A 17,326-nucleotide genomic window follows, 5' to 3' on the forward strand; every position below is an offset into this window, starting at 1 on the left:
TGGACTAATTGGACGCCCCGCCCCCCCCCCACCCCCTCCCCCGCCCGCCATTATCGTTGAGTCCAAATAAGATTAATGAGTGGACACATTTCTGTGGCATGCATCTATTCAATAGCCCTTTTGGCAGTGCTCGCAGACTCCAAGGGAGATTTTCCCCATGTTTTGTAAACCAAAGCCGATCCTTGGAGTAGCGGGGGATGAGCTGTAACAATTCCAAATTTTGCTGTACCTTGAATTATCTCAGAAATAATTGGGATTAATAATATAATTGTTTGTTATTTAAAAATACTTATTTATTGATTACTTTTTCAAACAAATTAATGTAACAATCTGGTTGGTTTCATCAGTGTCATGTGACATTGTGTGTCTTTATTATCATAACACATTTTGTTCTTAACCCTTGTAAGGCGGTTGGGTGTGTGGAACCCGTTTTGATACAATGATACTATTTATAATTTCTAGTAACTCAAACTCATTGGCCTTGGCTCATTTTCTGTGAAGAACCTAAAAAAACAAACAAATTTCCAATGGCTGCGCACGGTACACCCCTCCTACACATGACTATTACATATGAGGTGATCGGGTCCACTGGACCCGAGTGAAATAATTGTAGGTGCTGTGAAGCTGTGTCTGCCTCCTAACTGGGCCTGCTGTGTGTGTGTGTGTGTGTGTGTGTGTGTGTGTGTGTGTGTGTCTTTCTGTCTGTCTGTCTTTGTGTGTGTCTGTGCTTCTGTGTGTCTCTGTGTGTGTCTGTGTGTCTGTACAGTATGTGTGCGTGTCTGATTGTAGTTGTAGGTGTGTGTGTGTGTGTGTGCGTGTGTCTGTCTGTCTGTCTGTCTGCCTGTGTCTGTGTGTGTGTGTCTGTCTGTCTGTCTTTGTGTGTGTCTATGTGTCTCTGTGTGTGTCTGTGCGTCTATGTGTCTCTGTGTGTGTCTGTGTGTCTGTACCGTATGTGTGTGTGTCTGTGTGTCTGTACCGTATGTGTGTGTGTCTGTGTGTCTGTACCGTATGTGTGTGTGTCTGTGTGTCTGTGCCGTATGTGTGTGTCTGAGTGTAGGTGTCTGTGTGCGGGAATGTTGTCTTCCTGCAGCTGCTATCATTACCACACAGTTACAAAATTGTTACATTTCAAGCACTGTTCTGATTAAGTTCTAAGAAATAAGCACCAATAATTGTCAAAAATAGGGTTAGGGTTTATTTTATTTTTTAAACTTTTTTAAGTTTTGAATTTCCTTGTTTTATCACAAATGAAATGAAAGTAATATGATCATAAATGTGATCTCACAGGGGTGAATTGCAAAAACGAACCATAAATGATCTACATATCATTGGTAACTGAGCTAAAGTAAACATCTAGTAAGTAATTTTTACATACATTATCATGTCTGTATTAATTCAAAAGCCTAATAATGTGGTGGGTTCACCAGACCCGGGAACATTGGCTGTGTAACAAAACTATCAACACCACATAAGGGTTAAATGAACATGAACATAGAATTGACTAAACCATCACCAGTTCACACAAATTAGCACCTTGGCTAATGTTAGCAATTAAGTGCAGTTGAACAAAGAAAAGGCGATCACTTAAAAAATTAAAAATTAGAAACGATGTAATAGTTGTTACAGGCCTACAGGACACACGCAATTTGGTGAAATCTTTCCACATCACTAACTTCTGCTGTCTGTCTGCTCTCTTCTCAGGCTATGGGCACGCAGCACCGGGCACCGACGCAGGGAAGGCCTTTTGCATGTTTTATGCCGTCCTGGGAATCCCTTTGACCCTGGTCATGTTCCAAAGTCTTGGTGAGAGGATGAACACTTTTGTCAAATACCTTCTGAAGCGCATCAAGAAGTGCTGCGGCATGAGCATCACCGACGTCTCCATGGAGAACATGGTGACCGTGGGATTCTTCTCCTGCATCGGCACGCTGTGCATCGGGGCCGCCGCCTTCTCCCATTACGAGGACTGGAGCTTCTTCCAGTCCTATTATTACTGCTTCATCACATTAACAACTATAGGCTTTGGGGACTTTGTGGCCCTTCAAAAGAACCGGGCCCTCCAGAAGAAGCCCCTGTACGTGGCTTTTAGCTTCATGTACATCCTGGTGGGCCTGACGGTCATCGGGGCCTTCCTCAACCTGGTCGTGCTCCGCTTCCTGACTATGAACAGCGAGGACGAGCGGCGGGACGCTGAGGAACGGGCCTCGCTAGCCGACAACCGGAACAGCATGATCATCCACATCCAGGACGAGTCGCTGCAGCGGGGTCGGCGGCGGCGCGAGCCGTATCGCCCGGAAGTGACTGACTGCTCCTGTATGCATTACCACTCGCATGACTTCGGCAGCTCTGGGGGAGGGATGGGAGGCCTGGGCTGTGCCTTCTCCCATCAGAACTCATTCAGCTCCCAGCTGAATCCCAATCAGTACTTTCACTCGGTCTCCTACCGGATCGAGGAGATCTCGCCCAGCACCTTGAAAAACAGTTTCTTCCCTTCGCCCATCAGCTCGGTGTCCCCGGGCCTTCACAGCTTCACAGACAACCACCAGCTGATGAGGAGAAGGAAATCCATCTAAACCCCAATACACACACACACACACACACACACACACACACACAGACAAGGACACACAAGTTTCCATGTTTTATACACACGGTCAATGCTGCTCCTTAACAAATCTTGTTTCAGCACCCATCCCCCACCCATTTCGGTTGTGTGTAATATAAAAAAGTGTTGTTGGGAACCGATGAAGAACACTGTGCAGAACAGCGTGGACACAATGGGACGAGCATGAAGCATGGATGTCTATTTTTCCAAGAGATTGTTCCATTTGCAAACACTTCACACAAACGACAAGACCTTCCTTATTTCAATATTTATGGTACAAAATTGATATATATTTACTTTGGTTACATACCAAATAATGCACACTTGGGGAAATGCTATTTTTCAAAAAGGTTTCACCTTAACTTGAAGAAACTCTCACCGTTATGTACTTTCCCATTGCCTCATTGCAGACAGAGATTTTGAAATGACTTAAAGCATCAGGTATTGTTTTCTATAAGCAATCATATATTTCAACGGTTTCACCACACATCAGGCCAAAACATAGTTGCCAATATTAGCATGTGCATTAGATGTCCTTTAATGAGTGTACCATAGTTTTGTGACATTCTTTAGTCTGTTTATACCGCAGCCGTATAAAGGTGTTTGTTTGTCTTGGTTTCAAAGGATCATGCTGCTGTTATTAATATCTCACACTCACCTAGAATCCGAGCTGGCCATAAAAGCTTTATCTTAACCTATGGCATTTTTTCATAAGGATATGTAAATTTGACCTAAAGGAAAATCCACCCTCCCCACTAAACTGTTGGGGGTCTGTATTATTGGTTGGTTGTGTACTTTTCTCCCATTGACATTCATATTGAATACATATCAGTTCTATAGGTGCACTCCACCGTACACTGATACTTTTGCACCGATATTCAGCAATCATTTAGGATAACTCCATTTTAAAAGAGGCAGAGTGACCAGTTTCTTCATTAACAGTCATTCCTAAAGAATACTTTGGATTTTTGGAGTTGGGGTTGTATGAGGTGCTTATCTATAGTCAGTGTATTATCTAAAGTAGCACAGTAGATGACGGTTGGCACACTCTGAATAGCAAAGTCCCACCTAAAATATCATTATCAGTTTAAGTGTAGACTATATTTAGAATAGTTACACTGCTTTCCCTTGCTGTCAGACGGCCCTTTTGCATGGTAACCAGTCGCTGGTCTACCGCTGTCTCCATCGGTTAGTTAGGCAAGGGTAAAAGCCCAACGAGGCTGCGTTGTCGGATGGTTCTGGCCTTCCTAAAGATACTATGTTACCCAGGCTCTGTATTCTGCAGACCACTCCACCTCTATCTCCTTTTAAAAACTCACTCGCCCCTCCCCTCCATGAAGTACAGCTGAGCTTTAGTCCTTGGGGTGTTTGGGGTTGGGCCACGATTGAAAAAAATCCAAAGTTCTCTTTTGAGACATTGCTCAGTAGCGCTAATATATATATTAAAAACTCCTTTGTCCTTGTGTGTGGCTGGGCGTGCATGCTATGCATAGGCTGAATCGCAATCGCGTCAAGACATATCTGATTGGCAGGAGATGGCAAGAAACATCAAAATATTTTACATATACTGTATATCATGTGTTTTATCATGTGTTTTGCAATCGAAGCCTACAACTTTTTTCAAATACTGTTTCCGTTTCCCCAGTAACACCCAAGGGTTTGACTAATACCTGGAACAATTATTTCCATGCCATTAGGTTTTTATGCAATGTAACCATTTGACAGTACACTGCAAAAAAAAGGGGTTTCTAAAAACAAGATAGAAACACTAAATCGGAGGGAAAAGGTACTCAAAACAAGTGAAATTATCTGTCCATGCAGCAAGATGACTTCACTTGACAAGCTTGCTTGATTTAAGATTATAGTGTGAAGTTGAACACTTAAAAAAAGAAATTCACTCTTAAAACAAGATAAATTACCCAACACTTCTAAATCTAAGTGTGTTTTTATCTAAGAACCAAATAAGTTGCAGTGTGTGTCCAATTTGACAGAATGCTCAACCATTGCATTGTGGCCCCGTATCGACATAATAAGTTGAGGGACTACACTCAGTGTTGGAAATGAGATATCCAGATTCCTCCCCCCCCGCCCCCCTTTATTTTGCGCATTCATTTAGATCAGTGAACAGACAGTCTCACCAGTGCTATTTAGTAGGTGTCCTATGTCACATTTTAACAATAACACGAACAAACTAACCAATGGAGGCAGCGGTAGACCGGCAACTCCTGTATTCAGTGAGAATAAATGACTGTTTTTGTCAAAGAGGTGGCTTTAAAGGTGCTGTAGGTAGAATTGTGAAGATCCAGGAATTAGCCAAACAATTTGAACATCGACAACTTCTAATTCCCTCCCTCCTTTCTGCTTAAGCCCAAACAGTCTCCTAAAATATCCCATGAGGGAGAATAAATGCGTGTGCCTGAGTAGTGATTGACACGCAGTTAGACACGCCCCCTGACCCTGATTGGAGGATCTGAACAGGGAGCGGTGGATTTTTGCAAATTGCACTACTGGCTGTAGACGGATTTTTTTTTTTTAATTACCTGCTTCATGTAGTTAAACTCAAACATAGGGTCAGTTTCAGCAAATATGACTGTTAGTTTTAAAAGTCTTAACTACTGCATCGTTAAAGAGAGCATAGATGTATACAACGGCTTCAGTTCCCTGTTGGAATGGGCTGTCTGACAGCAAAGTATAGCTGTTAAAATATTTTAAATAAACCGTGGCTAAAAGACGTCATGACCTGATACAACCCTACGTCAAACATTTCGAACTATCCCTTCAATAGACCAGAATGCAATGCAGCTAAAGATATTTGACAAAAGGGTCATTCAGAGATTTAGTATTCCATGAAGTTGAAGACGAGACAAATAAAAAAGAAAGAAACCCAATATTGCAGCACAGGCTCAGATATTCTGACTTTTAGCCCCAGTAACGACCAAGCTCTCAAAACACTGAGTCCTACGGTTCCCATTATGCAACTCAGTGGTATCTTCCATTGGACCCTCACTGCCTCCTAATACAAACCCTACACCTCCAGTTTGTACACAGCCTTTCTTTTAAATATTTTTAGTTTCAAGCCCATATGGAGGACACCCTAATGACATTATTTTGACATCATCAGGGTTCATGCTCTTCTCAAACCTCATGTCCAGCTAGCTTCACACATCCACTTTTTATTGGGTGCAACCATTTCTCAAGATCTTTTAGGAAGCAATTTGGGAAATGTTGCTGTAGCCAACGAGTCGGGTTGAGGAAAGTGAATTTACAGGTTCTTGGAAAATAACCAAATCACTCAAGTGAATGAAGTGAGAGGATCAGAAGGTGCAGTAAGTAATGCTGTGCAAAGATTGTTAATATTTGAACTCAACTGCCAAAAAATGCAATACGGAATTTGGATTTTCCTAAGTCAATGTCAGAAACACGCCCCCTGACTTTGGATTTGCAAGCTCAGAACTCGGGCAACCACCGAGTATCCAAAGCTAACAAATCCAACATAGCTGCACCGTACATCAGTTGCGAATTAGTTAAAGCTGTAATATTATACAGTTATCAGAACTTCTGTGCTCATTGTGTCTCACTAAATCAGTTGTACACGCTGTCCAACCATTATCTGTGGACATGTTACATTGTTTGCATGCACAAAAACAGCTTGAGGCGTTGTTATCAACTGGTATTGCTAACATCTTGGCTAGAGCTAACCCCACAATGACAAATCCGACTTGTAAATGGAGCCCATTCAACTCGGGTGTGACGTCTTCAGCTCGTTCCGAGATAAATGGAACGAATTTTCAGCGCACACAGAAAATAGAGAGCTAGGTGACAGGGTGGAGATATTCTCCTAATTTGAAAAAAAGTGTAGGATTAACATTGCTTACTATACATTTAACTTGCAGCTACCAAAGCACAATTTGAAGACTCCTGCTAAATTCATAGGCAGTTTAAATCAAAGGCCATGCATGATTTTGCTGCAAAGTCCCGCATAGTACGTGATGCATGCCTGCTGCCGCTGACCCTGGGTTTGCTACTGAAGCCTGCTCAGATCTAACCTTGCAGCACTGACAGCAAAACAGTTTGAAGTGATGGGAAAGCATGCAGATCTAAAACGACAACTCTTGAGGCTTGGATTGCACTTTGGAGCCATTAGGGAAACCCAACCTGATAAATGCATCAACACGGAAACAAGCAGAAACCGTGAGCATGAGTAAATGTGAGGGGACAGCTGAAGATTACAATCAAGAAAAAAAATGTAATAACATCAGTATGATCCTTTCATCTCCTCAAAAATTCCAGAAGAAGGAAAAGTATAGGGACAATTTCTGTTTCAAAGATCTGATAGGTGCATGAACTTTATATGATTAATGGGGAAATAATTTCATAATAACTTTAAAAGTATCTTACTGACAAAACGTTTTAAGAATGAGTAACAATATAAGCTGTTTTTGTTTGTTTTGCCAAAGCCCAGTAATCCTTTCATGGATGAACTTTATTTATGTAATTAAAAAAAAAATATATTTTCATTCAGACAAACTGTACAATAATGTTTGTTCTCAGGTTTGAATGAATCACCTTTTTTAATTTGTATTATTTCAAACACAATCCCAGAAGTGCAAGCCCATTGGCCAAATAATAAAATCTACATATTAAATCCTCTTTTCCAAATGTTAGGAATTTCCCCGAGAAATGCGACTGAGATGCATCATCTCACTAAGGCGCACGCTGTGTCTGATGCAGATGTAAATACCAGTCAGTTTGCATTATGCGCATCATTTGTGACAAAAAATATTTGGAAAATAATTAGGCAATTTGGTCATTTATGTTGACGACAGGGGTGTTTTAAAGCCCGATGCACCTTTTCTATCACAATTATTCTAGCTGTCAAAAACAAAATATTCACTATCACTGAGCTCCTGAATTAAGCAGGATTAAAGCGCTACACATGATTTCTAAAGGCCTTTTAAGCTAAAAAATGTATATTTAAGTATACATTGTTTGCAAAGACCGGAGCAAAGGAGAACCTTTTCAAGTTACACAGTTCTGGGAGCTATTTGATTCTCTCAGCAAGTTCAATTGTTCAAAATCGTTTCTGGAAACCAACACATTTCTGTCCTTGACTTTCAGGAAGCGTCAATATTCTTTGCAGCCTAGAGTTTAGCAGGCTTCTAATAATTTCCGGGGAGCTGAGCTTGCCTCACAAGGAAAATGCCACTCTGTTTGGACAAATGGGAAAATGCCATGGGTCCTATTCAGTCGTGACAAACCAGGCGAGTCCGAGATAAACCCAAAAAGCATTGTTTCATTATTGGAACTATACCAGCGTATCTAAATATCCTGTACAATATGTTTATAACAACCTTTTGGAATAAAAAGGCCTTTTCATGGCTGAGATGCATATGTATTTTTACACATTAGCATACGTGCCTTGAAGAAACAGCAGTCAGTGTTTCTGTTAAAGTGGGCACATTTAAATATGGTGGAGCTGTTTGTGCTTTAGCAAACCTATTGGAAGATTTTGGAGGTCTGGAGCGCAGATGTGGTTAATATATAGACAGATCTAAGGCTTGACAAACAACTTTATATACAGTAAGGAGAGGAAAATCAACATCTTATCCAACACCTACCTTTCTATAACAACACACACACACCCAGCACCAAAGCAGACTTAATTTCAAATACTTAATCATCCTACAACAGCTTCAAAGATAATCCAGTTTATAGCAACTTTGGCCTTCTTTTATATATTGTCGGCCATCACTCCTATCAGTAATAATTATATTGTATTTATAGCAGTAATTGCAGAGATTTGGGAATGCTACAACATTGTTAAAAATAAATCAGACTGCGAAATAAGCATAAGCAGAGGTGATTAGACAGGTTCAAAGCTAATGCTTGCGATATTCCCTCAACTTCAATTCCAAAACAATTAAGAAATTGATCCTACTGACCAGTGGGCTACTGCCTGTTTAGCCAAAACTATTAAAATCACAGGAATGAGGCACACTGTTTCACTGACATGTTCAATTATTAAGATGAACATGGGCAACCAGCTGTTTTAGGAAATTACTTATTTTACTATCTTCTTGCTTTTAAAGCTGTATAGATTGCTTTTTTTTTGGCTACATGGGGCAGCAGAACAAGCTGATAACGTGTTGCCATGTAGAAACCTTGTAGAGTTTATATTTTCATGTATATAGACTTGTGTATGTGGAGACCTGATGAATGTAAGCCCAATATTCACTCTCCTTGTAGCTCTTTTTAGGTCTCCACCAATTCCTGAGAAAAAAACATCTGGCTTGTTAGCTGGATAGTTGCTTGGCTATGTTTCCCAGCTAGTTGCAAACTTTGTAAGCTTAATCATTGCTTTGCTGTGTTCACCAGCTAGTCGCTAACTTTGTTAGCTTGATTGTTGCTCTGCTATGTTCTCCAGATATGTCACCAACTTTGTTAGCTAGATAGTTGGTTTGCTATGTTCACCAGCTAGTCACCAATTTTGTTAGCTCGGTAGTTGTTTTGCTATGTTCACCAGCTAGTCACCAACTTTGTTAGCTAGATAGTTGCTTTGCTATGTTCACCAGCTAGTCACCAACTTTGTTAGCTCGATAGTTGCTTTAATACATTTACCAGTTAGTCGTTACTTTGTTAGCTTGATAGGTGCTCTGCTAAGTTCACCAGCTATTTACCAACTTTGTTAGCTCGGTAGTTGCTTTGCTATGTTCACCAGCTAGTCACCAACTTTGTTTGCTGGATAGTTGCTTTGATATGTTTACCAGCTAGTTGCTATTTTTTTAGCTTTATTGTTGCTCTGCTATGTTCTAGGCTAGTTGCTAACTTTGTCTGCCAGCTGTTAGCTGCTGGAGCAGCCGGATTTCACAGAAATACGTGAAATGGCCACAACCTTTTACCACTTTTGTTGGTATGAAATGTCAGTTAAAGGTCATGGTGGCATCACAGAAACAATGCCAAAAAAGCCTATTAGGATCCTTTGTTGTGGTAGAAACATATTCATTGGTTCAGTGCAGCCCTGTCTCAAGCTTAGGGCTGGGTATCTAAAACTATTATACTATACTATAGACCATGGTACCGATACCAATACTGTGACTTTGATACCGGTTCCGGGAAGAGACTTATTTTCTACACCAATTTTATAAAATCCATTTGGTAGAAGCCTGCGGCATGCTTATTGGCTGACTGACGTGACGCTGATGAGATTTGTTCCTTAGGTATTGAAATTTGGTATTGAATTAAATCAGTCGGTGCCTAATAGGTATCAAATTCAGTACCCAGCCCTACTCAAACTCAAACTCAGAGCAACATACTTATTTTAACCCAATCAATGATCTTTATCTAAACCTGAACAAGTAGCCTAGTTTTGTCGCTTAAACCAAAGTTATTTCCGTTGTGCCGATCAGGTTGTGCTGGACAGGAAGCATACAGTTTATCTGTTTGTCTCTACCTCCGTAAAGGTTGTTCACACAGTCTAACTATTTGCCTGTCAGTACACGTGTGATAGGGTGGCTTTCATTTCTTACCTCATTGGATTCTATTGTAGTGATGTTGCCTTGTTCCCAAGTCTCAGCTATTACTTTGACAAATATAATGTTATTATTACCATTAAGATTGACGTTAGTGCAAAATTAAGGCCTACATTTGAATAAACTGGACTTATTCTTTGAAAGGGTTGAGCAATTATCTACCTATAATAATCGTCACAGATGGTGATCAGTGTTGTCTACTTTCCATTCAGTTCACAGTCTAACTTTTCCAAACAACATTTTGGGGAATGTATCAGCCATAATGGATTCTTTTTCTGAAAGGAAGCAGCGAACAAGTGAACTCATTTGATAATGATAAGCTATAAGTCACTGTTTTTTATACCCCTCCCACACACATGCATATTACTAAGATTTGTCTGCCATCATGCCGCATGTCATATTTATGGTCCTCTGACTGAATGTTACTCTATAACACAGATGGCACAGAGCAAACAGCCACGCACGCTCTCTGTCAGGAGATGGCGCAACATTATATTTTCCTGAGTGTTTCCCTGCCATGTGGCATCAAACAACACAAAGGTGAAGGGATTCCTGGCGGTTATTGGTTCATTTATTTCATTTTTTTGGCATTTGGTATGTAGCTGTGCTTGGCTTCCAGGCGTCAATTACTGCACGTGGCAGTATGTGCAAGCCATTTCTCTATAAACAGTGCCATGTTTTCCGACAGGGATCTGTGTAATACAATATAATAGCAAGGCTGTGTTCCATTACTTCTACTTGTGAAATATCCTTTGCAATAGGTTCTTCTGTAGGTCTGATGAACAAATAATACCTTGTACCATATTCCTTACAGGAGATTATATCCCATCTCGTTGGCATCCGTGTGGTTTGCCGGTCATTTTGAAACGACTGACGTCTTCTGTCCCGATTTTTAATCTGATGTCTGTACAGTACACTCCAGTGTGGGTCTCATCTCTTTTCGCCACGCAGAGAAGAGATTGTTGAGAATTGTTTCAAATGAAATGAACATTTTACATAACATTTGTATGTTTTTCTTTCTTTCTTTTTTTTGTTGGTGCGTGTGTGTGCATGATTTGGTGTGGATGACTCACTGGGTTACACAGCCCAAGTGAAGCCATAACGCACTCGAATAAAAATGATGAGCCTCCTTCTGAAACTTCTTGTCTTCCTCTAACTGCCTAACACCTCGAGGTGCTCCACCGAGAAGTTGAATTCACAAATTAGGTCTGTCCATTGTTAAAAAAAAAAAAAAGTCAGGCCTGGAGTTATTGTGTTACTTATTCATTAAAACAACAGCATCAATTATTTTCTAAAAGTGCCAAAGGCAGGTTTCTCTCAGATTAAACAGGTTCAAGATCAACTGTGAACTTACTCATATGTTACAATTTATTAAAAAGTACCTCTTGGGTCTATTTCATTTACAAAGCTAAAACTAATATTTTTCTCCTCCTGATCACACTTGTTTTAAGTCAAGATTTAGAGAAGTTTGGCCTTCCAACATTTTAAGTGACAGGAGCCCGCCCATGGAGATTATATGATGATAAATGCACAGACACTCGGAGATCAGTTGAATGTTTTCAATCTTAAATATTCAGACTTTCAGGCACGGATCGGGTAGAATAATCTTAGCTGCAAGAGATAAAAAGAGATTATCTTATCCAATCACTATGCATCTGTTTTGCTTATTCAACCTTGACGTGCACTTTCTTTTCACAAGTCTCAGTGTTAAGACATTAGACATTTCGGAAAACATGCTTTTTTTTTTGCTTTCTTGCTGAGAGTGAAATGAGAAGATTGATCCCACTCGCATGTATAGTAAATATGACGTTCTACCCCCAGCCGTCGCTTAGCTTACATTAGCATAGCATGCAGACTGAAACCAGGGGGGAAAGGCTAGCTCGGCTCTGTCTAAACAACATGTACTTATTGAAACCTTTGAATCTCATTAGTTAACTTTGTAGAACAGCAAAGAGAAAAAATAATGACTGCAAGAAAAAGGTTTTATTTAGTGAGATCACGACCTTTAGACAGGTCTTTTTCCGGGATTGCTCTGGTGCAGCTGGAAATCAGCCCAGATGCCCCTCATTTTGGCCAGATGTCCGTTACCTTTTGCTTTATTTGTGTTGAAATTTTATTCTGCGGTGGATTTCTGAGGACTATGGTTACCTGCTCCTCAGATCTCTGCAGGATAGATCCAGACAGCTAGCTAGACTATCTGTCCAATCAGAGTTTTCTGTTGCACAACTAAAACAACCTTTGAACATACATACACATACACGTTCTCCCATCGCGGGGTGCTGTGTGGACTAGCCAGACCTTGCTCTGCAGCGCTGTGGAGGAAGGTCTGGCAATGCAAGACTATCTTTAGACCGGTTCCTTCACATGCTTCCCTTCCTCTGGAAATCATGCGTGGTGAGAGGAAATGAGGATATGTGTTGTCAGAGGGATGAGACGTCCTTTCCCCCAATGCGTCGCGTGAATTTGTCACCTGCATGGGCAGAGTTAGCGATGTTTTTCAGCTGTACGGTTTCTGGGGAGGCTGCTTCTGTGTGTCTTCGCTCATAGCTCCTGGGAGATCCATCCTCCGTCCTCGATGCTGGCTCGTCGGAACAGGAATGAGAGCTTTCATGATGGAGGGCCAGAACAACTTCCGGCTATCAAAGAAGATAACTGAGATTCAGCCCAGGAGTATGGTCTGGCTAGACCATTTATCATTCTGGGATAGGGGGAACAAATACTCTGGGTTGTTTGTATTTCTTTAAACCAATCACAATCGTCCTGGCGCTAAGCTCCGCATACATCACCGCCATGCCCTTGAAAAATAGATAGCGGAGATGTCTTAAGGGGCCGGATGTCAGGCTTTATCCCAACACTGTACATGTGATAGCCAGACTACGTTTGGACAGAGCAAGGCTAGCTCTTTCTAGTCTTAATGCTAAGCTTAACTAAGCTAACCAGCTATTTTCTACTGAATAAAGATACAATTTGACGTAATTCACACATTTTATTTTTCATTTAATTCTTCTTGAATGCTTGTAAGTGTACCTTTTGACACAACAATAGTCCAGTGTCTATTAACATGCATACAATAAAAGTCTACAGAAACTCATGTCAGAGCAACATTATGACATTAAATGCTACAAATCACAAATTCTGGCACAATTCGACTGATAAAGAATCTCTGCTGTCCAGTCGCCTTCTTCTTCCATCCAAGTTGCCCGTGTAGTGCAGCTGGATGCTCAGTAGGTTGGAGAATGAGCAGGCAGCATCCCTTTTTTTATCTCTTCCCACACCGCAGTAATTACTCTGTCAGCCGTGGACGTCACGCCACGCAGAGGGCGACACAATGAGAACAGTGGCAGAGGGGCGTTAGGGCCATCCCTTGGTGTCAAGCCTGTAATTTTGCATCTTAAATGATCATGTATGCGGAGCCAAGTTGTTCTGCAGCGGGACCGTCTCCGCCATACAAATGATATGATGAAGCTTTGCAATAAGCAGGTGCTGACGTGCTGCTATTTGTTTTTGGGGCCCGAGGCGAGAGAATGGAAGACAACGCAGAAACAGGAGATTTCCAAAGATGATTGAGTCTGTCTGCCTGGTGAAAAATGGATCAACTGTAGTAAGGCACAACTGATCCATCCATCGCAGGGAAACGCTGCCACAGTCTGCCTCTAAATATAATAAATGAGGCTGACGTGGAAGCGACGGAGCTAAAATTTAAAATAAGCCGCTGTCTCAAAGTGATTAAGATCTGCAGATATTCCAGAAGGGAACACATACCACATCATTGTCTCATTGAGCCTGTCTGAAGATATTTAGGCTGAAAACTATCACCAGAGCCGGGGAAACTTGATCAAAGTTTAGCTCCAGTGAATGCTGACAGTATTAAGGGAATCTTTCTGATATTGAAAATTTTGTGACAGGCTTGGATTTCATAAGTGAAGCTAGTAAGATATGATATAAATGCTTTTACCTTGATTAATCTCATCAGTTCACTTTAAAGAATAAAAAAGAAGCATCTGAAACCCTCCAAAGTCAAAGCCATTTTTTCCTCATCTTTGGTTCGCCTGGTCTCCATGTGTAAAAACGCTTGAAAAACCTCAACCCTGTTATGTTACAGGAGAACCTGGGCTATCAGGATATGTAACACATTCTCACTCCTGTCTCGTAAAATACAGACTCTTGCTCAGGTGCCTTTGTTGTGGTAATTGACGCTAAAAGTCTCCTTTGTTGTCTAATCTCAAGATGCTTGGTTGGAACTATTAGCATCCCCTTTGACGCTGTTATGTTATGGTAAAGGTCGCGTGTGGCTTACATTTTCTGTGAAATCTCACAGAAATGTCTAAACATGCAATAATGACTAAACCAGTTGGCTTTTGAAAATTGTTCTCGCAAGTGTTGGCAATCAGGGATAACTAAACATACTTGTCATCTAACAAAATATAAAACTATAGAGTTTTTTTTCCCCCAGAAAAGTCCATATGCCTTTATCCAAAAATGTTAGTTGTGTTGCCTCTAATGCATTATCTGTCTACTATTTGACATCAGTAGGCATAATCAAACTCATTTAAACCTCCAGGCTTCATTTATTTGTCTCCTCTGCCTTCCAATGCACACACATAGACCTAGTAAGCCCCCCTTGTAAGATCTCTCTATTGGCTGAGCTAACTTGATCCTCCAAATGACTTGATGTGATTGGTGAAGCCAGTTGTCAGTCAAGACTTTCCAAGATATCCAAGATGGCACCCAGCTAAAGCGAATAGAATGGTACAAAAAGATGACTAAATACAGTAAAATAGCCGTTCATCCGTGGATTTACAGCTCTGGAATTATTGTGGAAAGTCTCAGAAACGTCCCCTTCTTCTCGGCCGGATTACCAAGCTTCTCTTTAGAAAGGTCTAACAAGCTACAACTACGGGGAGATGATGGGTCCTAACGTCTCGAAGCAAACGGAACATACGCATGTTAATCCTTTTCTTAATTCTCAATTAGACCCTCAGCCTCATTCCTCAGAGATCCGATCGAACGCGACGTTAGTTATGAAATTCTAACAGGTACAATGATCATGTGCAGGCCGCATGAAATGGGGAACTCCAAATAAGCTACTGAAAGCTTTTTGGGGAGGGCTCGAGAACAATGAACATACAACAAATGACATACCAACCAAAAACCCAATTTACAATAGACAAATCCATGATGGATTAAAAAAGCTTCTGGACAATTATCAGCAGGCCGATTTCTCCTGTCGCAAGTGACAACGTCGACTTAGTCTCAACAGGCATCAGGTGTGGCTAGGAAACACTGTGCTGCTTTAGAACGTCATATTTCAGTTTTTGCTGTCTCAGGGTGCTCAGGTGACTGAAGATAACCTCAAGCCAATCGCTGGCCCTCATGGTAGCAACGTCTCTTTCAAATGTCTGCCCTATCAACCTCCTGCACTTACTTTCTATCCTGGTGACCATGGGTAACGGGGAATCAGGGTTCAATTGCGGAGAGGGAAGCCTGAGAAACATGGGCTGAAACCAGGGTTTAAAATTAACCCCATCCACCAGCTGTTAAAATGTGAGAATGGCTTAACTCACTAGCCAAAAAAATAATGGTAATCTATTTACAGGCTGGAATAGAACATTCACTAGCCCTTTGGCTGGCGAATGGTGAAACAATTAGGGCAAATTATAACAATTAACAGAAACATCTTCTGATACACAGCCTTGGACACATCGTCAACGTTGTCGGGTCTTGCAGCAGACACCCTCGTCCCGGCGACCCGACCGAGGCTGATCAGACCCTGGCCTGTGTCCAAGTGGCATTCTACTGCTCCCACTGCTCTCCTCTCTTTAACCAGAGCCATCTGGATGCGTATTCTGCTGCCTCCGAGTTGATGCCCATGGCTCTTCTTTGGTTAGCACCTGTTATGCCCAGTGTGCCGTAGGCCTTGCTCAGGGTCCTCCGACAATTAGAGATGTTCCAAAACCAATACCAGTATTGGTATGGCCTCCGATACTGCCTAAAACGCTGGATTCGGGAAGTACTGGAGTTTATGCTCCGATATGGTATCACATAAAGCCCTAAATGAAAATTGACATTAAAGTAGTTTATTTATGTTCTTTTTCCGTTATAACTGACTGTCAAACTGGATATAAAAGAAAGTTCTGTGGTATTCATTGTTTGAGAGGTTAACCCGAGCCAGACCGACAACAAAGATAGAAATCAAATCACATCCATAGTAGTATACAGCTGTTAAAATATAATAAAATATATGACACACTGGTATCGGACCAGTACTTGATATCGGCCGATAAGCAAGTTCAGGAATCAGAATTGGTATCGGGAAGCAAAAAATGGTGTCAGACCATCTCTACCGACAATCCTCCACCAGTTCTTAGTGTTTCTGCCTCTTACTCTCTTGATCCTCTGCCATCCTCTCCTCCCACAGCACTGTCATCTGAACAAGATCTGTTGTTTCACGGCCTCCGATACCATGTCAGGTCTCAATTTGGATTGGGTGAGGTATGTAACTCAAATAATGGGAATTGGTGGGTTTCTGTAAATAACATCACAGAGTACGGTCTAGACCTGCTCTTTTATGAAAAGCGCAATGTTGTAACTGTTGTTGTGATTTAGCGCTATATGAATAAAATTGAATTGAATTGAATTGAAGTATGTGATCCCCACTCAAGTGTTTGTCTTAGGGTGCCTGAGGGGTTCCAAACCCCAGGTTAGTGTTCATTGGCATTAACACTAAATTGAAAACCCCAGTATGTTGGGACAACAGCCTATAGGATTATATTTATGTTTCAATAAATATTTTGTGAGAAGGCTTTAATGCCTTAAAAGGAAACTGCACATAACCCTTGGAGTACACTGTAATATTATCTCCATTATGTCTGAATGTGAACTCGTACAGACTGGGCTCATGTGAGCAATTCAAAGGGTTCAACCTGCTGACATGCTTGACAGCTGACGGTGGCTGTGCTCTGCACACAATGATGACGAGGCCACAAAACTCCACTGTTGATGCCAACGTGCAAAAGAAGCCTCTGGCACCATCTAGCGGTGAAGGAAATGCTTCTCTATCATCATTCCAGCAGCATTTCCATTCCTTTTATGTGAATATTTAAAGTTCCACTGTGAACAGTGAAAAAAAAAAAAAAACAGGCCTTGCCTTGCCATGAGTGTGCACATTGGCTGCCACTAAGCTGGAGATGAT

The 17,326-nt window shown here is 41.3% G+C and overlaps 1 protein-coding gene and 1 long non-coding RNA gene across 2 annotated transcripts in view; both read left to right on the forward strand.

Annotated features, from left to right (window-relative positions):
• The window catches only part of kcnk9 (potassium channel, subfamily K, member 9), a 59,258-nt gene extending 55,424 nt beyond the window's left edge, over window positions 1-3,834 (forward strand). Inside the window, exon 2 of the mRNA XM_032535843.1 lies at window positions 1,702-3,834. Within this exon, the coding sequence (XP_032391734.1) occupies window positions 1,702-2,573 (872 nt within the window). The 3' untranslated portion in view covers window positions 2,574-3,834. The remainder of the gene's footprint in view (window positions 1-1,701) is intronic.
• Window positions 3,835-9,304: 5,470 nt separating this feature from the next.
• LOC116701839 (uncharacterized) lies at window positions 9,305-11,272 on the forward strand. The gene is made up of 2 exons (XR_004335016.1): window positions 9,305-10,430; window positions 10,462-11,272. It is a non-coding gene; the product is annotated as an uncharacterized LOC116701839 (long non-coding RNA).
• Window positions 11,273-17,326: the final 6,054 nt, after the last annotated feature.

The sequence above is a fragment of the Etheostoma spectabile genome, chromosome 14 (assembly GCF_008692095.1).
Source record: "Etheostoma spectabile isolate EspeVRDwgs_2016 chromosome 14, UIUC_Espe_1.0, whole genome shotgun sequence".
NCBI lineage: Eukaryota > Metazoa > Chordata > Actinopteri > Perciformes > Percidae > Etheostoma > Etheostoma spectabile.